A 22,546-nucleotide genomic window follows, 5' to 3' on the forward strand; every position below is an offset into this window, starting at 1 on the left:
TCCAGGGTATGAGATAACTGTTGAGTGGGAAGTGATCACCTCTGGAAAACAGACATAGGGAAAGGATACAGAATATGGTGCAGGTACCTGCAAAATGGAACAAAGCATTGTTAAAAATGCAAATTACTGCCAGGTGCGGGTGGCTTACGCCTGTAATCCTAACATTTTGGGAGGCTGAGGCGGGCAGATCACCTGAGGTCAGGAGTTCAAGACACAGTGAAACCCTGTCTCTACTAAAATACAAAAAATTAGCCAGGTGTGGCAGCCAGGAGGCTGAGGCAGGAGAATTGCTTGAACCCAGGAGGCGGAGGTTGCAGTGAGCCAAGACCATGCCACTGCACTCCAGCCTGGGCGACGAAGCGAGACTATGTTTCAAAAAAAAAAAAAATGCACATTGCTGGGCCCTGCCCCAGACCTACTAACTGAGAATCCTGATGGGCTCCCAGAATGTGCATTTTTACAGCATCCCCTAGTGATTCTCACGCAGTTACCCTTCCAACCACATGCTGAGAAATGCTGGCTTCAAAGTAGCAAAGCAACCAGCAACATCTACTTTAGGAAGGCAGTCTTGGATGAGGACAAACTAGAAGGAGCAAGCAATACATAAGTGATGGGCTAGGAGAGCAAGGACCCAACTCAGAGGCAAATCAGTGATGTACAGAGGCCAACCCGGGGCCCAGGCAGTTAGCCTTTGCTTTCAACTCCTGATGCCACATTCCCACTGCAGCCATCAGGACTCAATCAGGAGACAGAAGCTACATAATCATTTGGACAGGAAAGAAATAGGTCGGGCGCGGTGGCTCACGCCTATAATCCTAGCACCATGAGAGGCCGAGGCGGGTGGATCACTTGAGGTCAGGAATTCAAGACCAGCCTGGCCAACATAGCAAAATCCTGTCTCTACTAAAAATAAAAAAAAAAAAATTAGCTGGGCGTGCTGGTGCACATCTGTAATCCCAGCTACTCGCAGAGCTGAGGCAGGAGAATCACTTGAACCCAAGTGATGCAGGTTGCAGTGAGCTGAGATTGCACCACCACACTCCAGCCTGCCAGCCTGGGTAAAAGAGCGAGACTCTGTTGAAAAGAAAAGAAGAACAGAAAAGAAAAGAAGAAAAGAAAGAAAGAATTATTAACCATAATAGAGGGTTACTGACAAAGGGAAAAAGAGAACTCTAAGAACACAAGTGTAAGCCAAAAAGTATCCGAAACAGGTCTCCATCAATTTAGAGGTTTATTTTTGCCAAGGTTAAGAACACATCTGGAAGAAAAGAACATGGAATAACAGAAAGTCTGTGGTCTGTGCCTTTCTCCAAAGATGATTTTGAGGGCTTTAATAGTTAAAGGGGAAAAGTGTGCTGGAGGGGAAAGAGAGAGGGTCTGGTGATCCACGATACTAGAGAAAAGGAGCAGGTAGGGGAATAGTCAATTATGTATTCATCTCACAGCCAGTAAACTGGCATTTTACATTAGATAGGGTGAACATAGAGGAGCTACCCATGGAGATATTTAACCTTGATCGGTAGCTCTCTGTTGGGGAACAAAAGGAAAGGCAGCTTCTTGCATGACTCAGCTTTGAGCTTAATTTTTCCTTTTGGCAGAGTGAATTAGGGTCCCGAGATTTTATTTTCCTTTCACGCGGGTGTAACAGATGCAGGGAGCAGCCTCTACCTCTAGTTTGAGGCAGAACAGCGAGGAAGAAACAACTCTGAAACAGCTCCCATCTGCCAGGGTTAAGGATCCAAACCTCGCTGGAGGAGACATGGTGGTGTTTTGCTGGATGGCGAAGTTTGCTGGCGAGCTGCACCAAGAGAACTAACTGTGGTACTGGGAAGTTGCCAAGGGGAGGCACCAAGCTCTGCTGGCCATGGTGCATGGCAGAGCTGGCTGAAAAGATGTGTTCATGTCTTAGGCCTGCCATAACAAATTACCACAAATGGGGTGGCTTAAAGGAACGAAAATTCATCCTCTCACAGTTCTGGAGACCGGAAGTCCCAAATCAAGGTATTGGCAGGAATGTGCACTCTACAGGCTCTGAGGGAGGATCCTTCCCCACCTTTTCCAGCTTCTGGTGGCTCCAGACACTCCTTGGCTTGTGGCAACATCCCTCCAAGCTCTGCTTCCACCTTCACATGGCGTCCTTGCCTGTCTTTCTCTGTCCCTCTGTCTCCAAATCTCCCTCTCCTTATAAGGACAGCAGTCATTGGATTCAGACCTGCCCTAATTCACTCTGCCCTCATCTTAACTTGATTGCATCTGGAAAGACCCTACTTCCAAATAAGGTCATCTTCACAGGTTTTGAGTGGACATAAATTTGAGGGTGGATATTATTCAACCTAGTACAGAGGAACACACAGGAACCATGGAAAAGAGCCTCTCCTGGTCAGGAGTTTGAGACCAGCCTGGCCAATATGGTGAAACCCCGTCTCTACTAAAAATACAAAAATTAGCCGGGTGTGGTGGTGCACGCCTGTAGTCCCAGCTACTCGGGAGGCTGAGGCAGAAGAATCACTTGAACCCGAGAGGTGGAGGTTGCAGTGAGCAGAAATTGCATCACTGCACTGCAGCCTGAGTGACAGCGAGACTCTGTCAGAAAGAGAGAGAGAGAGAGATTAGAAGAAAAAGAGCCTCTTCCTCTTTTATAAGGGCTAATTTAAAAAAATTTTTAAAGAGCCCCTTCCCCCTTCAGGGTCTCTTCAGGACTATCGACTAATGAAGCTTACTATTGAATCAGCTAGCAAGGGAAAAATGTTTCAGTATAACAAGCAGGCAATAAAGGATGGATTTGGAGCTGAGAGTTAATAAGGATTGATGATTCAGAGTCCACTCCTTCAGCTACTCAGTTTCCATATGCACCACCCTTCTACACACATTTCAACTTCTGTAGGATCAACACAACATCTGTTTCCACCTACCAAGATACAGCTATCCTTCATAGAAGTGAAGGCGTTCTCATTGTTTCCCCCCAAATGAACTTCCAACAGTCACCATATCTACTACTGACCGTATTAAATAGTCTTCAAATTCAATCATAATCCTACTGAATGTTCTGCTACATAGAAACTAAATTGTAAATGTAACCTCCAACTACATGAATATAAAATAATGGAGAGAGAAGAACATGATTTTCATGTACAAAACACATACATATAGCTAGCAAAGAGAAAACATACAAAGCTCATACAGTCTTTGTTTCTGTTATTGGTTATAACATCACAGGTGGCTTCTTCCATATTTCCCTTGCCCTTAGCCAGAACCTCAGTTCACTGACTTCTTTACCTGATGGTACAACACAAATCTTCATTCTTAATCCAAGTTATTCATCATTCTGCTGTTTTGTTGTTGCTGCTTTTGTAGTTTCCTTTATGTTTTTTTTTCTTTTTACTGGACACAAAGTACCAAGAGGCACCTGAGAAAATCCTTTTGGTTCCAGACATAGTCCTTGTGTAAGCATTCACACCCTGAGGAAGCAGACCTTCAAACCAGCACTGCTCAGTGTTGCTGGGACAGGAAGCAAGTGGGTTAATAATTATATTACTGAAGGGGGTCACTCTCATTTTCACCCTCATTCCCAGCGTCATGTATTCTGGTTAAGGGAGAAAGAGCACCATATTCTGATCTCTGATTCAAAGTATAAACTGCATCCAATAATACAGAACTCTACCCTTTCAGGGGCTGTCTCCTGATTGGGGCCATAACTAAGTCTTCAGTAAGCCACTCCATCTTTCAATTAGCCAAACTGTTTCCAATGGGTAAGAAGTTAAGCCCATTGATGTACTTCCTTTACTGTGAAATGAGTTCCTTGATCAGGGAATACCATGAAGGGGAATAAGACATTTGGTGGGTTCACAGATGGTGGTGCTGACCAAAGCAGTATATACAAGGAAGATAAATAAACCCATATCCAGAATATGAGTATATTCCAGTGAAGATGAATCTCCACCCTCTCTATGATGGAAAAGGTCCAATGTAATCAAACTGCTACAAGTGGCTGGACGGTCGCCTGACAAATGGTGACATATGGAGAGCTGAGTATTGGTCTTGGCTATTTGTAGGTTAGGTATGCAGCAGTAGCGTTAGCCAGGTCAGCTTTGAGAAAAGAAGTCCAAATTGTTGAGGCCATGCATATCCTCCATCCCTGCCACCATGACTACTCTGTTCATGGGCCTATTGGCCCATGCATGACATTACAGGTATGAGCCACCACACCTAGCTCACACATGTCTTACTAAAGCATCTAAAACACTTTCTACCTTCTGTTCACCATATCCAATCAGCACAATGTCGTCATTATTGTTGTCTAGAGTGATGTTTTGTAGGATGTCAGGATGAGAGGTGGACCTATAGTATGACAGCAGAAGAACTGAGGTATCTCTGAGGCAAGACTATGAGAGTATACTGTTGGCCATGCCAAGTAAATGCAGAATGTTCCTTTTTTTTTTTTTTTTGAGACAGGGTCTCACTCTGTCACCCAGGCTGGAATGCAGTGGCATGATCTCGGCTCACTGCAACCTCCGCCTCCCTAGTTCAAGCAATTCTCCTGCCTCAGCCTCCCGAGTAGCTGGGACTACAGGTGTGCACCACCACACCTGGCTAATTTTTTGTATTTTTTTTTTTTTGAGACGGAATCTCACTCTGTCACCCAGGCTGGAGTGCAGTGGCACAATCTTGGCTCACTGCAAGCTCTGCCTCCCGGGTTCACGCCATTCTCCTGCCTCAGCCTCCCAAGTAGCTGGGACTACAGGCGTCCACCACCACGCCCGGCTAATTTTTTGTATTTTTAGTAGAGATGGGGTTTCACCATGTTAGCCAGGCTGGTCTTGAACTCCTGACCTTAGGCGATGTGCCTGCCTTGGCCTCCCAAAGTGCTGGGATTACAGGCCTGAGCCACCGCACCCAGCCAAGGCAGAATGTTTCTTGTAAATTAATATAGAGAAAAAGGCATTAGCCAGGTCAAGAGCTGCATACCAAACGCAAAAGGTTATGTTAATTGCCGCAGTAAAGATAGCACATGTGGGACAGCAGCTGCATTGGAGTCATGGAGTAACTACCTGATTAAATTTACAACAGCTAACAATCATTCTTCAAGATCCATTTGACTTCTGCACAGGCCAACAGTAAATTAAATGAGAATGAGAATGTGATAGAATTATCATCTGATTCTTTCAAGTCTTTGATTGTGGCATTAATCTTTACAATTCCTCCAGGAATGTGGTATTGCTAGTATTTACTATCTTGGTATGGAGGGGAAGTTCCTGGAGTTTCCATGTAGCCTTTTCTACCAACTGGCCTTCACTTTGTGGGTCAGAGAGTCAATTTGGGGATTCTGCTAGTTGCCAAATATAACTAATCCAACTATAGATGGTCCCTGACTTATGATGGTTCCATTGATTTTTTGACTTGACGATAGTGGAAGAGTGGTACACATTTAGTAGAAACTGTACTTCAGTACAGTATTCAATAAATTACATGACATATCAACACTTTATTATAAAACAGGCTTTGCGTTAGATTATTTTGCCCAGCTTAGGCTAATGTGAGTGTTCTGAGTATGTTTAGGGCAGGCTAAGCTAAACTGTGATGTTCCATAGGTTGGGTGTAGCAAATGCATTTTGACCTATGATATTTTCAACTTACAATGGGTTTATCAGGATAGAACCCCATCATAAGTCAAGGGAGCATCCGTATACATTCAGGAACTGGGGAAGTAGCCACTGGATGGATCTGTGGACAACTGGGTCCACTGTGAGTCAAACTTGAACTAAGATTCCATCTATCACTTGAACATCAAAAGCCCTCACTTTCATTCGTGGGCCATAGAGGTGTTCTAGGTTCCCAGGAATTAGTTAAGAGCCATTGCCCAGTAAAGTCTAAAATACCTGGGTACTTACTTTTCCCCAATGTGTAACCATTTGAGTAAATGGCTGCATTCACTTGGATGAAGACTTGGGCCGGGCGCGGTGGCTCAGGCCTGTAATCCCAGCACTTTGGGAGGCCGAGGTGGGTGGATCACAAGGTCAGGAGATCGAGACCATCCTGGCTAACATGGTGAAACCCCATCTCTACTAAAAATACAAAAAATTAGCCGAGCGTGGTGGCAGGCAGCTACTCGGGAGGCTGAGGCAGGAGAATGGCATGAACCCAGGAGGCGGAGCTGGTAGTGAGCCGAGACCACGCCACTGCTCTCAGCTTGGGTGATAGGGTGAGACTCTGTCTCAAAAAAAACACTTTGAGGAAAATTTACAGTATATACTTGTGGCAATGGTGCAGGGTCCTTCCTCCAAGAGATGTGGCTTCCCTGTCAATCAAGAGGTTTGGGGTCGTGATATGACTTGTCTGGAAACTAGGTGAGAGACTATGTCTATCCAGTGTGGCCAGGTAAGGTTTTTGGCTACTAGACATAGACTTTTTTTCTGTTAGATAGATCAAACAATTCTCTAGTAGGCTGCCCATCTGTTTCATTCCTAGGGACACCATGGCCACTACCAAAGATTCTTACAGACCAACATATTCTGATTACTGGTATGTCCTGGCTTCTGTATTGGATCAATGTCCTTACCTTTAATAATTAAGTGCTGCCACTTGGCCTCATCATCTCCACTAAAACCAGGGAACCCAACTCAATGGTGGCATCTTCCATGATCACACCTGGCCTGCAAAGGAGAGCAACCACAGAGCTTTCCAAGGATGCAAGTGTTCCCTTGTCTAAAGTATTTCTCAATGCTTTAGAAAAAGGAGCATCTTCTGGATCTTGTTGTAGGATATAGTTTTTGTGTTTGTGTCTATTGCACGTGGGTCAAGGTCACATTTGATAAATTCAGTCCAACATTTCTACCCCTCTCAGTCTTTGGGTTCCCGCCTCTACATTGTGCCTTGGCATCTCCGTAGGATTAACCATAGACTACTGTTGAGTTAAATCTTCAATAAATCCACCAAATAAGCTGTTAGAGTCATTTCCAGTTGCATGAGTCAACACAATGTCTGTAAATGCACTCTAGTAAATGCCTCCATATAATTGGCCTGATATAGTACTATATACTGCCCTCCTTAGTTTAAAACACTTAGAATCCACTTCCACACATTCCACACATTAGCAAAGTATGTGTAATTAGTATAGTTCTTTCAGCGTGCAAGCTGTTTTAGATCATAGTGTGTAGCAGCCTACCTGGAGCATTAATGAGGTTTGAACCTAGTTAGGGTCTAGTGGCAATGAGGCAGAAGAAGGGGAAGTAAATTCTGCTGGGTCTTGTCGAGAATGAGCTTCCCTTTTGAAGTCATCTGCCCCAGCTGAGGGCTTAGCAGTGTCTTCAAGCAAAGAATGACTAGTCTCCTCAGACTTAGGAGGACAAGCTACTTCCACTGCCAAGGAAGGCTCAGGGTGCCGTGGGTGTTCAAGACTGTCAGTTATCTGGGTCTAAGCAGAGTGCTTATTTCAAATTTTGGGATCCCATTCCTTCCCAATTGATGCCTTAACTTTCAGAAGAGAAACTAACCTGGTAATTCAGCCCACAGGGAGTAGTCAAACACTGTGGGCCACTGTGCACTAAAGAGCCAGCTGAGAGGAGCACACTGGAACCAGAAAAAAGAGCCCCTTCCTCCTCTAAACTTCCTCCAGTACCCTCCACTGATGAAGCTCACTGTCCATTGAACCAAAAGGCAAGGGAGAAACCTTCCAATATTGCAAACAGGGTAGTGAAGGGTGAGTTTGGAATGGAGACTCAATAGGTTGATAATTGGCAACACACTTCGCCTTCATTCCTTCTCCCATGGTCTCTACCACCACCTCCTGATAAAAACTCAAACACTTCAAGCAGAAATAAGAAAATCAAGACCCTAATGAGGATGCCAAGACCATTAAGAACAACTAATACTATATACTCGCATCGTCTAGGGTAACCAACCATCTCAGTTTGCCCAGGACTGTCCTGGCTTTAGCACTTAAAGTCCTGTGTCTTGGGAAACTCCTCAGGCCCATAAAAACCAGAACAATTTGTCATCCTACATGTGTCCTAGAGGTTTTCAAAATTTTTGTGCACCAGAATTACTTGGGTACTTGTTAAAAACGCAGGTGATTCTGTTAAAAAAAAAAAAAAGCAGTGATTTCAGATGCAAGTAAATCATGGATTGATTTTTGAGAAATACACTACTTAGAGGCTGAAGAGGTGTCAATCACTACTTTTAGGAACTCCTCAATCCAGACTTCTTTGTTCCTGTTCCAAAACTATAATCATTGAAAAGAAAGAAATAACATATTTTAGAAGATACAGCCAAAGTTCCTGAGCCAGAAGCAGACATTGACAAATTAGTTGATGGGGGAAAAAAACTGTAGTGTGGCCTTAGCATTTTCTCTCCTTTCAGGTCTAGGATAAATCATTTTTTTCCTTCAGTATCACAAAGTATAACAAATAATAATGAGTGCTGTGAAAATGGATTTGATAGTAGCAACAATATAGGTACATTGATGAGGTGTACCTATAATGAACTTCCTGCAGGTAAACACTCATATCAGGCTTATTTTAAAGATTTCCACAGTGACTATACTTTGGCAGATCTTAGAGAATGACTTGCATAAAACAGTCAATTCAGTGCTACTTTTGCTATTTTCATACTGTAAAGTACATGGTTTAACATGACCACTTTAAAGATGTTTCTCATGAGCTCAAATGGGGTGAGCTTTTTTTCATTTTTTGAGTTTTTGTTGTGTTCCAGGCATTGTGCTATATTCTTTAAATGCATTATCTCACTTAATCCTCCCAACAAGAGCGATACCCATTTTAAAAAGAGGCAGAGTACTTGCCCTAGATTATACAACTAGTAAGTGGTGGTGTCTGGGCCAAAATGTAGGTCTGTTCACTCAAGCAAAATTTGCTTAGCACTGGAGAGAGCCAAGGTGAATTAAGGCGTGGTCCTACGCCCTGCTGTAAATGCTGTGTTCGGAGGTGTGCACAGGCTGCAATAGGAACACAAAGGAGGCTCATTTCAGGCTCTCCGTGGTTTTTAGGATAAAATGTAAATCCTTTTGCCTAACACATTATAACCAGGTCCCCCAAACTCCTCTCCCTTTATCTAGTCCCACAGGGACCCGGTCACTCTTTCTGCCACAAAGATGCTGATGCTTGGACATCTCTAGTTTCAAGGAACTCACGTAGGAGACACGCCGTCACTTCCACCTTTGCCAAACCCCGACCCCTTCACACCGCTCCCCTGCATTCTCAATCCCTGTCCGCTGCAACACATATCCCCTCATCAGCACCTTCGGTGATTAGGCCCTCCAGGCGCGGGGGATGTGGGACTACCCGGACTGAGGACTGCGCACCGGAAGTAGTGGCGGCGCTGCGTAACGTCGAGAGGAAGTGCCTGATGCCGCGGCCTGTGATTGGGAGTTGCTGGAGTCGGTGCTTCACTCTTAAGGTTCCGACCACAGACTGCGGAGTGGGTCCGGGGCTGCGAGGGCTGCCCCAAGTCCTAGCGGGTTTCCACGGGCGCGCCCGGCTCCGCCCGCAAGTGCGCCTTCCTGACTTACTGCTGGGTGCGCGGGGCTGGGGGTGCGAGGACCACCCCTGAAGTCTCTTCCTGGGCGACCTCCGGGGCCTCATTCTAGGCCTCCTTAAAGAGAAGGATCTAAATTAGGAAAAGGAAGTACCCTTATCCACGACCAAGCTCTTCCACCTGCGGAGCTCGCTTAGTCTGCACCTCAACCGTGCGGAAAGTGACTGCCCTGTTTACTGAGGAAAAACTGGGGCTCAGAAAGGTGAAGTCATTTGCCATGGGCCATGCAGCTGGGAAGTGATAGATCTGGATTCAAAGCGAGTTCTGGCTGGCGCCAGAGTCCTTGTATTTTACAGCACTGGTTCTCAAGCTTTATGTGCATTAAGAATTCCTGGGTTGAGGAATTCTTAATTCTGGGACTCTACAAATTGAGTAGATCTGGGATGGGGCTCTGGAATCTATTTTCAACAATTGTTCTCTGGCAAATAACATATGGCTCCCCAGTGAATGGAGCAAGAAGGTGAGCAAGTCGTATCCTCTGCGGGGACTGTAGGTAATTGTGTTACGCTTTTAGGGCCTCAATTGAGAGAACATGTCAAACGGGAGCTCCTGGGATTGGAGAATTGGTATTTGATTGTCATTAACTCTTCTGGGCAGATGGCAGCCTCTGCGTCTCTCCACCTATTAAATGAAATGAATTACATGCTTATCATCTGGGGGAACTTGTTAAACACCCAGATTCCTGGGCCTGGCTCAGCTCTACTGAATCAGAAGAGGTGGGAGATGGGACCTGGGAATCTATAGTCTAAGCAAGCTATTAATATAAAACGAGCTTTTACCTTTGAGAACTTGAGGTGTGAAGCTTTCTTAGGTAGAAGCATAAAGAAATAGATTACAGATGCGGAACATGTGGCTTGAATTTCCTTGTTGTTTTGGTAGCTGTACGTGCTTCTGCATTTGCTGTAGGCTAAGCTTTTACTGGTACAACTGTCAAATTAGTATTATTAGCCATTATGAGGTGGATTTATCCGTTAGCTGGAGACAGGAGTTTAATATAAGTTGAATGTTAATTTGTCTGTTGTTGATTTCCTGAGTGGCTTTGGGTGCATCATTGAACTTTACCGTCCACATACATACCTGCATAGTGTCAAATCTTACACTGCTTGTTATAAAGACAAATACCTGTATCCATCCTAAATCAGATTTTCTGAAGGTGGGCCATAGGTATTTTGAACAAACTTCCAGGGAAGTTTGATGCAGCCAGTGATAATGGAATATATGCTTGGAAACAGTCTTAGCCGATTTCTCAATGTCCATGTAGGTGAAAATGGGAATAGTACAGTTTCCTTATATTCTACTCTTGGGGACTATTAAGAGGAATGTGGTTTATAATAGGTCCTAATTTTAGAATTTCTTAAAATGCATTTTCTTGTGAAAGAAACAAAAGTACTATGGTAAGATTACAAAAGGTGAATGCTAAAGCCAGCAGCCCCAAATGACTAGGCTTCTTGAATGAAATGTTGTGATGACATAAACTGATTTTACATGGAAGCTCTATTGCCATTGAGAGTCTTCTGCCTGAAATTAATTATGCCTTAGGAGTAATTGTTCACAATCCTAACTAAAAGCACTGTTTTGTTTTGTTTTAATAAACAGATACCATGGAGTAGTTTGAAACAGGAACAAAATCTTCTGAAAGCTCGGAGCAGAAGCCTTTTTGGTCAACATGGAGGAAAAAAGACGGCGAGCCCGAGTTCAGGGAGCCTGGGCTGCCCCTGTTAAAAGCCAGGCCATTGCTCAGCCAGGCAAGAATCTGTAGGGATTTTGTGTGTGTGTGGATATGGACAACTCTCATTCTCTTTTATTTATATCCTTTTGGTTTATAATGGACTTCCATTTCAATTGACGTCAAGGAATTGTTTAAAATGTGGCTGATATTTTGTCCGATTTTGTTGATGGTGAGCTAAGGGTGGGTCTTTAGTGTTCCTCATATTTAGTCCACACCCTCAAACCTTTCAGTATCTTCTGTTGACTTTACCAGTTAGTTTCTACATGTCATAGAGATCATCTCCAAGTGGGCTTTATTGGCCCTTGCTCAGTAGAAGGTGCTGAGAACAGACTTTCCCCTGGTTTGAGGCTGTCCCCTCTCTTGCTTCAGCTACCACTGCTAAGAGCCATCTCCACCAGAAGCCTGGCCAGACCTGGAAGAACAAAGAGCATCATCTCTCTGACAGAGAGTTTGTGTTCAAAGAACCTCAGCAGGTAAATTCATGGTTTTTTCTTCAATAGTGATAAAAATTTGCTTAGAAAAGTGATATTCACACAGTAGACACTCAAATAAATAATGACTGAATAAATTCACTAATAGCAGAGCAGAAGAACTATAATAATAATGAAATGCGAAATATTTCAGTTCCTTTCTATGTCTGGGGATTCTTTGTAGTCTGCTCCCAGTTTATGGTCACATGTTATTCCCGTATTTTTGGCAAGGAGGTTACACCATAATGAGAGCTTGCTTGCATTGGTTATTTGAGCTCCAGCAGTCCTAAAACTGTGCTGTCTTCAGTGCTATTGCACTTCACCGTCTTTGGAATTGGATTAAAATTTCAGTTTTTACAACAAAATGCCTGATTTTTAGCCCTTTTTTCCCATGAGGAAAAATGTAGGAAACAGTGAAGATTTACTTTTTAATAATGTGGAAAAGTTAAAAAGTTGGGTTTCTTGCCATAGTAACAACCCTATAAATAATTATTAAAACTCCTTATTTTATAGCATATTTTCTATTTTAAAAAATCTTGTCAAGATTTTTCCAGAGCTGCTGGCTGCTAGGAAAATTTATTCTATTAATAATTGTATCTTCTTTTACTGTCTACTAGCAAATGTGAAGTAGTTTTAAGAAGAGTGGAGACAAGGGTCTCTAGTGGGTTAGTGAGAAGTTGGAATAGAAAAGAGATAGTTTTTAACTTTATTTTGACCAGAAATGGGAAGATATGGTAAGTCAGTATCCGTGAGGATTAAGAACATCCCAGAAGTAAGATCCGCCTATTTCCTTGCAGGTAGTACGTAGAGCTCCTGAGCCACGAGTGATTGAGTAAGTAATTTGCTGTCTTCCTGTAATTGTTGCCCACAGTGAAATGAAGAGCCTGGAATCTTTCCTCACTGTTTTTTCTATCTGGAAGAGAATGGCCCAATAAGTGTCTTAACTGTAGTCTGGGATATTCCCATCTCAAATGTCTTTAAACTTGATCTTTTGAGAAGACTTTCTGAATTTGCTGATAGTATTGAAAATGCAACAAGATATCCATATGTTAAACTTTGACTTGTGTAGATTTCCTGGCCCTATTTCACCGATATCTGTAGACAGTAAGCTAAACCTCTCAGGCAAAGACAGAGAGGGATTTTTCCTGAGTCATTGAAGCATGGTTCTTTGAGAAGCCATTAATTGCCTCTTTTTTTTTTTTTTTTTTTTACTAGCAATGCTATGAAAGCTGCTAGTGCTGTAGATGAGCTTACAGTCCATTTATTAAAACCATGTAATTATTCCAGAACAATTTAAATGATAGTAAACATTCTTCTTATATTGATCTGTGTCTAAAATGTTCTTGTCCAAAGTTGGTGAGAGATGCTTTGACTCCTCTTTTTATGCTTGTCAGTTTTCATCTGATGTAGATAAATTGTCAGTAGAAACTATTCTTTTATCTTAGCAAATTAGCATCAGATATATGTTCTTGCCCATGATCAATCTGTTTGTTATGCTGTTTGACTGCTTGCAGATTGGCTTGTATATCTTAGAAAAAGTCGCAGGCTAATAGTCTTTGGTTGTTTATTATTTTTAATTTTTTTGGAACAGGCTGTCACTCTGTCACTCAGGCTGGAGTGCAGTGGCATAATCAAAACTCACTGTAGCCTCCATCTTCTGGGCTCAAGTGATCCTCCCACCTCAGCCTCCCGAGTAGCTGGGACCACAGGCGCACACCACCATGCCTTGCTCCTTTTTAAAAAAATTTTTTGTAGAGATGGGATCTCCCTATGTTGCCTGGGCTGGTTTCGAATTCCTGGGCTGAAATGATCCTCCCACCTCAGCCTCCCAAAGTGCTGATATTACAGGGATGAGCTACCATGCCAGGCCTTTGGTTGTTTTAAAAAAACAAGTGTGTTAGTGCCTTCATTGGTGAAGGAGAATAAACAAAACCATGAAACATGTTGTAAGCTACAGATGCGACATTCGGCCCCCCAGAAACAGGCAATTGTCGGAGAAAAATGACAGAACTCATTCCTACTTGGTCCTAGAATCTGTTAATTCTCATTATCTAAAGTTAACTATGCTAGGTTTTTAAAAAATAGCCGGAAATGTCTTCCATATTTAAAGTGAGCCATTTCTGAATGTGGGCCAAAAATATACCATATTGAAACATTTTGTTCTCTGTATACTCAGGGAAACATTATAGACGATGCATGTAGAAAATGTAGTAAATATGTGTGACAGCTATGCCTGCTATGCCTACATTTTGGCTGAACGGCACTCATACATCTACTTAAAAGCCTAGCTCAGAGATCATGAACCACTAACTCCCATGACAGAAGGTGATGTGAAAACTGCCCCTTCATGTTCTCTATAACGTGTCTCTCTCTGAGAAGGATCTGACACAATTGTCTTGATAGATATACCTATCCAGTCTGTGTCACTTTTCTCATTATGGGCCTCACCACCTGGCAGTTCTGCAACAGCTTTATACATTTCCACATTTGATTAAATTTAGTAAACCTTTATTGCCCATCTGCTATGTGCAGACACTGGGAAGCAATAATCTACCTATTCCTTGCACCTCAGGACCCCACAGTCTATAAAATGAAATAGACATTTAATCAGATAAATTGTAATCTTGTACATCATGAAAAAATAGACTGTAAGGTCTAGTGGTAACACTGAGGATGAGAGGTTAATATTATTTGCCTGGATTAAAGGTCAGGAAAAGTTTAAAGGCGGTGATGCTGAAGCTAGGATTTTTGAAAGGTGAATGAGAGTTTTCCACTGGACCAAAGCTGGAGGTGGATTGGATTGGGGATGCCGGGTGATGGGGTGGCATTCCAGCATGGAAAAGCATGGAGTTAGAAACGTAGTGGTGTATTCAGGAGATTCCAAGCAGTTGATTGCTGCTGGAGGATGATGAGTTTATGGGAGCTGTCAGAAGATAGAGCTACATTATGAGGACCTTGAATGCAGTTTTGGGGTGCCATTGAAGGATTTTAATCAGAAGAGGAACCTCATCAGATGTGTATCTCTGAAAGCAACAGAAGCCCAGAGCCCTGAGATGTGCTTGCTGCCTGTTAAATGTATCCCCTATTCCACGTTCTCCAGAGGAGTGCTCTATTTGAAACCTCTTTGTGCAATAGATTCCTGGACCATATCTGCCTCAATTATGGGTAAAATATAAAGGAGTAGAATCAGAATTGATTTTATCCCAGTTTTTGTCTCCATGGCCTGATACTGTCACTGTTCCATTCCCAGTGCCATTAATGATATACCATGATCTTCTCAGTGGTAGAAGAAGGTGGGGATTATGCCTCTCTCATAACTAAATGACTTTGGTGAGCCAGGACTTTGGCAGTTCAGAAGGATAACTCTTCTACTGGGTAGAGCATATTGTTTTGCCTCAAACTAACAAGTCTGTTTCCTTTGTTTCTTTAGCAGAGAGGGTGTGTATGAAATCAGCCTGTCACCCACAGGTGTATCTAGGTAAGCAATCCTCACAAGAAGTGACCATAATTATCACTGAGTTATAGTCTTTTAAAATAGTCTACTCCCCTAGATAAAGAAAATGTAGTACATATACATTATGGAATACTATGCAGCCATTAAAAGGAATGAAAGCATGTCCTTTGCGGGAACATGGATGGAACTAGAGATCTTTATCATCAGCAAACTAACGTGGGAACAGAAAACCAAATACTGCATGTTCTCACTTGTAAGTGGGAGCCGAATGATGAGAACACAGGGACACACAGAAGGGAACAATAGACACTGGGGCTTGTCGGTGGGTGGAGGGTGGGAGGAGGGAGAGGAACAGGAAAAATAACTAATGGGCACTAGACTTAACACCTGGGTGATGAAATAATCTGTATAACAAACCCCTATGACAAAAGCGTACCTATATAACAAACCTGCATATGTACCCCAAACAAAGTTTAAAAAAGTCTACTCCCTTATTTCAAATAGGTAACTTCTGCCCCTTAAATTCTTGGGGAGCAAAAATTTGATAATATCTCCTTTTTATTAGTATTTCTAGCATCAAAATATTTTCGGGTATAGTTCCTAACCTTTCTGTCAGATATAGTAGCTGCTATTTCCCAAGTTTTTTAGATGAGGAAATGAGACCTAGGAAGATTGAATATTTTTTTCTTTTTGAGACAGAGTTTTGCTTTTGTTGCCCAGGCTGGAGTGCAATGGTGCTATCTTGGCTCACTGTAACCTCTACCTCCTGGGTTCAAGAGATTCTCCTGCCTCAGCCTCCCAAGTAGCTGGGATTACAGGCATGTGCCACCAAGCCTGGCTACTTTTTTTGTATTTTTAATAGAGATGGGGTTTCATCATGTTGGTCAGGCTGGTCTCGAACTCCTGACCTCAGGTGATCCACCTGCCCCACCTTAGCCTCTCAAAGTGCTGGGATTACAGGTGTGAGCCACCACGTCTGGCTTGAATATTTTTTCTTAGTGCCACATAATAACTTGACATTAGAATTGGGTCTAGCCTGGACTTCTGTGCTGTGAGTGCTACATTATATTATTATACTTCATGTATATTACATATTGTAGATTATTGTATATAATGTTACAAATTGCTACACTAGGGTAAATTTCTTTTTTTGTTTTGTGTTTTGAGACAGAGTCTCACTCTGTCACTCAAGCTGGAGTGCAGTGGCGTGATCTCCACTCACTGCAAGCTCCGCCTCCAGGGTTCATGCCATTCTTCTGCCTCAGCCTCCCGAGTAGCTGGGACTACAGGCGCGTGCCACCATGCCCAGCTAATTTTTTTTTTTTTTTGTATTTTTAGTAGAGACGAGGTTTCACCATGTTATTCAGCATGGTCTCGATCTCTTGACCTCGTGATCCACCTGCCTTGGCCTCCCAAAGTGCTGGGATTACAGGCATGAGCCACTGCGCCTGGCAGTCTTTCTGTTTTTGAGACAGGGTCTGGCTCTGTCACCTAGGCTGGGGTGCAGTGGCACGATCTCAGCTCATTGCAACTTCTGCCTCCTGGGCTCAAGCCACCCTCCCACTTCAGCCTCCGAGTAGCTGGGATTACAGGTGTGCACCACCACACCTGGCTAATTTTGTATTTTTGTTTGTTTGTTTGTTAGTGATGGGGTTTCGCCATGTTGCCCAGGCTGGCCTTGAACTCCTGAGCTCAAGTGATCTGCCCGCCTTGGCCTCCCAAAGTGCTGGGATTACAGGCGTAAGCCACCATACGTGGCCTAGGATAGATTTCAGTAGTTAAAGCATATACTATTTAGGGTATATTAGGCATTAGTCATTGTTTTAAAAACATTTAAAAACATTGAAACATTAACATCGCCTTAATGCATGAGTATACTAATTGTCACTATAAAATAATGAGATATTTAAAACAAATAGAACTTACACATCTAGATGAATTTCTACAGAGGAGCTTCTGCTGGAACAATGGCTCTGCCATGGTTATAACCTTTTTTGGAACTGTTATTTTAAAGCAAGTCACTCAAGAAAACCAGTTTTATTGTTTTGGTCATATCTTATTGTTAACTAGATACGGCTTCAGGTAAGCTTTGGCTCTTTCACAAAATCAGATGCACCTTCAAAGAGTGAAGATTTGCTACCAAGGCAGTTTAAGAGAATCTTCCGTGGGCTTTCAGAAGGTATCTTAAGAAAGATATCCAAAATTATTTTGAGCTGCGTTGGCATTGTTGAAATAAACACATATTCAGTGGGAGAAAGAACCCTCATTAGCTGTGTTTATTTTGATACAGTCATAATGAGCTGTAGCTTTTCCTAGAATTAGCATAGTCTCAGAAGACTACTAATTGTTTAAATAAAACAGGGCCAGGCTTTTTATTAGTTATTCTTTTTTTTTTCTTTTTTCGAGATGGAGTTTTGCTGTTGTAGCCCAGGCTAGAGTGCAATGGTGTGATCTCAGCTCACTGCAGCCTCCGCCCCCGGGTTCAAGCGATTCTCCTGCCTTAGCCTCCCAAGTAGTTGGAACTACAGGTGTGCGCCACCACGCCCAGCTAATTTTGTATTTTTGGTAGACGGGGTTTCACCATGTTGGTCAGGCTGGTCTCGAACTCCTGACCTCAGGTGATCCACCCGCTTGAGCCTCCCAAAGTGCTGGGATTACAGGCTTGAGCCACTGTGCCCGGACTTATTATTCTATTTACTCTTCACAGTGAACCTATGAGGTTGATGTCATCTCAGGTTACAGATGAGAAAACCAAAGTTCAGAGAGGTTCAGTAACTTGCCCAGGGTTTCACAGCTAAGCAGTACTGAAATACTGTTTGAATTATGATCTATAAAAGCCCTCACCTATCATCCCTTTATCCTTCATTGCCTCTTTTATTTGTCCCAACATGAAAGGAGTTTATTTTACATCTGGAGCTTCATGACCTGGGTGATGTTAGGCTTTGCTTGCTGTGGGAGCTGTGGTAAGATGATTTCATGTACCCATTAGAGGCTGCATCCAGATTAACTGTTTCCACTAACATTTAGAGTCTAACTTATCTTTTCCATGTTTTTTGGTTAACAATGTTCATTCTGCACCCAGGGTCTGTTTGTATCCTGGCTTTGTTGACGTGAAAGAAGCTGACTGGATATTGGAACAGCTTTGTCAAGATGTTCCCTGGAAACAGAGGACCGGCATCAGAGAGGGTAAGTAGATCCCAGAGGTCACAGTTGGTGCTGCGTGTTCTCCCTCTCTGGAATGTTTCCTAGTACCATCACCTCTGCTCACCAAAGCTTAAACAGAAATTCAAAACCTGAGATCCTAAGAAAGTAGAATTAGCCAAAAAGGACAGGGAAGAGTATTCCAGGCAGGAGAAACAGCAGGTGGAAGGCCCAGAGATCAGAGAGAACATGGCAGGAGGATAGAGGTGAGAGTTCAAGGAACCAAAGGAAATTTGGTTGGCTGAACTATGGCTGACATACTTATCTCCTTTTGTGTTTGTTCACTGACTATTGCTTCAACTGGTGCCAACTTTTTCCTTTCTTCATAGAAACTTACAGAGCTTTCTTTTTTTCTTGTCCTATTTTGCATACATTCTTTCACACTCCTTGCTGACTTTGTATTCTTCTTTAACTTTTGCCAGAAGAGTCCAGTCTCCTCTAGCTTCAGCATCTGTACTCTCCTGAGCTTGTAAAAGTGACACGGCAGTTTGTTACCTGAGTTGGAACCTGAATCTCTGCGGGCATCCACAAGCCAACAGTGCCTGTTATACCACAGGCGGTCACTTGGGGGCGTCTGTACTCTAGCATCGAATTTTTTTCTGGCACATTGAGTGAATTTAAATTTTCTGTAAAGAGGCAAAGTATATATAGTTGTCCCTCAGTATCCACAGGGGATTGTTCCCTGTGGATACTGAAATTCATATATGCTTAAATCCTTTTATAAAAACTATCATAGTGGCCGGGCGTGGTGGCTTACGCCTGTAATCCCAGCACTTTGGGAGGCCGAGGCAGGTGGATCATGAGGTCAGGAGATCGAGACCATCCTGGCTAACATGGTGAAACCCCATCTCTACTAACAATACAAAAATTAGCCAGGCATGGTGGTGTGCACCTGTAGTCCCAGCTACTCGGGAGGCTGAGGCAGGAGAATTGCTTGAATCCGGGAGGCAGAGGTTGCAGTGAGCCGAGATCGCGCCACTGCACTCCAGCCTGGTAATAGAGTGAGACTCCGTCTCAAAAAAAAAATAAAATAACTATCATAGTATGTGCATATAACCTATGCACATCCTCTAGTATCCTTTAAATCATCTCTAGATCACTTATAATACCTAATACGATGTAAGTGCTATGTAAATAGTTGTTATACTGTTTTTTATTGTGGTATTGTTATTTGTAATTTTTATATATTTTTTGAGTATTTTTGATCCATGGTTTGAGTATTTTTGATCCATGGTGGATGTGGAACCCACAGATATGAAAGACCAACTGTACTGGCTTCATTTTTGTTACTCATGCATCAGAATAGGAGTCAGCTTTCTCTCAGCCTTCAGGACAGCCTTCTCTCAACTCCCACAGTTTCTGCAGCAGGGCTTTTGGTGACAGACATGGCTTTGATTGTTGGCTCTTTCATTCAAAGTAGTTGTTAATTTTAAGCAAATTACAGTTAAGTAACTCTCTGATCCCTGGTTTTCTTATCAGTAAAATTAAATTAATAACAATGTCTTTCTTATAAGGTGGTTGTGTTAATAAAATGAGATAGCGCATGAGATTGCCTGGTACATAGTAAGCCTTCAGTGAGTATTAGCTGCTGCTATTATTATTATTATTATTATTGTTCTTATTGTTGTGGCTGATACCAGTTATGGGAAAAAGAGTAGATCTATGGATAACTGCTTCTCTAAATTGGAACATCAAAGCCTTCTGATGAAAATCAGCTGCATGCCACAGTTGGTCAGGGCACTTTTTCCTCCCTTGAATCAAAAAGGTTTACACAACATTGCACACATGAATGAGCAGTTTGTCTTGTTTCTCACATGGATGTTGGTGCCACAAATTTCTGCAGACAGGGGTTCAGTCTCCATATTCTGCTTTTTGAGACCGTCCCTAGTCTGAGCCCCACTGTTCCCCAGTGTGACTCTTTGCCCTCTCTTGTTTATGTCATCACTAATACAAGTAAGTCACCCACATTCTCATCTCAGAGCCTTTGCCCATGCGGTGTCTGCCAACATAGTGGTTTCTCTTGTCCATTCTACTTGCAAAGTCCCATATCTTCTGTGAAGGTGGAACTTTGGGTCACAGCCCATTCTTACTTTTCTTTTGTATTTCTCATAGCACATTGCAAGGCACAAAGTTGGCACTCAGTAGTAACACCTTAAATAGCATTAAACCATTTCAAAGGCCTGTATTTTCTTTCTTAGATATAACTTATCAGCAACCAAGACTTACAGCATGGTATGGAGAACTTCCTTACACTTATTCAAGAATCACTATGGAACCAAATCCTCACGTATGTCAACATATTGTCATTGGTATGGTTTTATAGACTATATGCTATGTGTTGAGTGCTGTAAAATAACAACAAATTACCTTGCAGAGATTCATGCTGGTTCCTAGTTCAAAAAACCTCTCTGGGTTGAAACATTGAGTCTTTGTGCTTGTCATCCTTCATGTGCTTTTGATCCATAGATGAGCTAGAGGGTGAGAAAAAACTAGAACTAGAGTAAACTGAACCAGAGTCTAGCATTTCAGGAAAATGAACTATTTCTTCTCCTAATATCCCTCTTTCCCAAGCTTTTCTACCTGTATTCCTTCTGTGTACACCCTGGTATGCATTTGCTGTGGGGCTGAGTCCTTATGACTGACGAGTGAGGTCAATATGTCTTTTTCTGTTTCTCAGGCTCTTTTGCTATTTGTGAAAAAAAATCTGATGTTTTTCTTGTTAACTTTGTATTTATTCTATGGCTGCAGTTCTCAGACTTCCGTCTGATTTTGCTTTGGCTTGTTTCTGCTGCTGCTTTTACTTTTAAAAAATTTCCATGAAAGTAGACGAAGATATTCTAGTATATAAATTAAGCTCATCCAGGGGATAGAGTTAAGGTCCAAGAAATAGCTCCCTGTTTAGTTCCTGGAATCTTGCCTTTGGCAAATAATGTTATGTTTTATTGAAAGAGACTTTGAAGAAAATGGAGTTTTGCTTATGGCATTGGGATACACAGAAATGTGACACATTTCAGAGCTTCTAGAAATTTGTAATTGCAAGCTACCACTTTACTAAAATGTTCAGGGAGAAAACATTGACTGAGGGAACATGGCCTTTTCACGTAAGGAGATAGCTGCATGCTTTGGTTTCAAGGGCTGCATTTAGAATGTGAGCCAGGGAAGTGCCGAGACCCTTTATATCTGAGGTTGATTTTGAAACATGGAGATAATAGAATTAGGCCAGTCCAACATAGCCTGCTTTCCTTGTTTCTGTCAGAATTAATTTATCTTCTTGTCAGTAGTCATAGCAGAGAATTTGAGGATTAAATGGGCTGTGGGGAAGTTCTTTCTCATTCATTCTAGTTAATCTTTTAAAACAAGATTTCTTAACCTCAGTAGTATTGCCATTTTGGGCTGGATAATTCTTTCTTGTGGGTCTATCCCTTGCATTGTAGGATGTTTACCAGTATGCATGACCTCCACCTGTTAGATGTCAGTGGCACCCCTCACCCAGCTGTGACAACCAAAACCAACTCAAGACATTGTTAAACATCTGCTGGGGGGCAAAATTGCCCCTGGTTAAGAACCGATGGGAATAAACACAGGATCTGCTGAGTAAAGTAGCCTCTTGTTGTCCGACACTTTGGGAACATTTTGACAACTCTTCAAAATAATTTATGACAATCCTTTTTTTTAAATGTTGGTAGTATGTGCTTATTGAAAATTTAGAAACTGCACATAAACAGGAAGAATATTAAAATTCTTGATAATTCTACCCCATGTTTTGGTTCCAATCTTGTTATTTTAGACAAATATACCTAGAGAATCTTTTTTTCTGTAACAATAAAATAGTCCAGGTGTGGTGGCTCATGTCTATAATCCCAACACTTTGGGAGGTCAAGGTGGAAGGATTGCTTGAGGCCAGGAGTTCATAACCAGCCTGGACAACATAATGTGGTCAAATTAGAATTCTTTAATTCAGATTTGGCTGGCTCATAACTTTGTCTTTATTGGTGATATATTTAGTTCATTTATATACTGTCTTGAACAAAAAAGAGCTATCCTTTCTCAGATTTTTATTTATGTTCATTTTAAATTTAGATATAGGGTCTTGTTACGTTGCCCAGACTGGTGTTGAACACCTGGGCTCAAGTGCTCCTCCTGCCT

The 22,546-nt window shown here is 42.3% G+C and overlaps 1 protein-coding gene and 1 long non-coding RNA gene across 8 annotated transcripts in view; one reads left to right on the forward strand and one right to left on the reverse strand.

The window, feature by feature from the left end:
- Positions 1–1,214: 1,214 nt before the first annotated feature.
- Positions 1,215–9,288, reverse strand: LOC134807249 (uncharacterized). Its single transcript, XR_010147162.1, has 2 exons — positions 9,143–9,288; positions 1,215–2,583 (listed from the first exon to the last, which is right to left on the reverse strand). It is a non-coding gene; the product is annotated as an uncharacterized LOC134807249 (long non-coding RNA).
- Positions 9,289–9,329: 41 nt separating this feature from the next.
- Positions 9,330–22,546, forward strand: part of ALKBH3 (alkB homolog 3, alpha-ketoglutarate dependent dioxygenase) — a 39,405-nt gene continuing 26,188 nt past the window's right edge. The window contains exons 1-7 of one of the 7 annotated variants that reach the window (XM_009460263.4): positions 9,330–10,006; positions 11,143–11,291; positions 11,645–11,748; positions 12,543–12,577; positions 15,176–15,223; positions 18,282–18,385; positions 20,599–20,687. In XM_009460263.4, the coding sequence (XP_009458538.1) occupies positions 11,213–11,291; positions 11,645–11,748; positions 12,543–12,577; positions 15,176–15,223; positions 18,282–18,385; positions 20,599–20,687 (459 nt within the window). In that variant the 5' untranslated portion in view covers positions 9,330–10,006; positions 11,143–11,212. The remainder of the gene's footprint in view (positions 10,007–11,142; positions 11,292–11,644; positions 11,749–12,542; positions 12,578–15,175; positions 15,224–18,281; positions 18,386–20,598; positions 20,688–22,546) is intronic. The other 6 variants (XM_001159019.5, XM_054662229.2, XM_054662230.2 and 3 more) reach the window with 6 other exon arrangements.

The sequence above is a fragment of the Pan troglodytes genome, chromosome 9, assembly GCF_028858775.2.
Source record: "Pan troglodytes isolate AG18354 chromosome 9, NHGRI_mPanTro3-v2.0_pri, whole genome shotgun sequence".
Taxonomy (NCBI): domain Eukaryota; kingdom Metazoa; phylum Chordata; class Mammalia; order Primates; family Hominidae; genus Pan; species Pan troglodytes.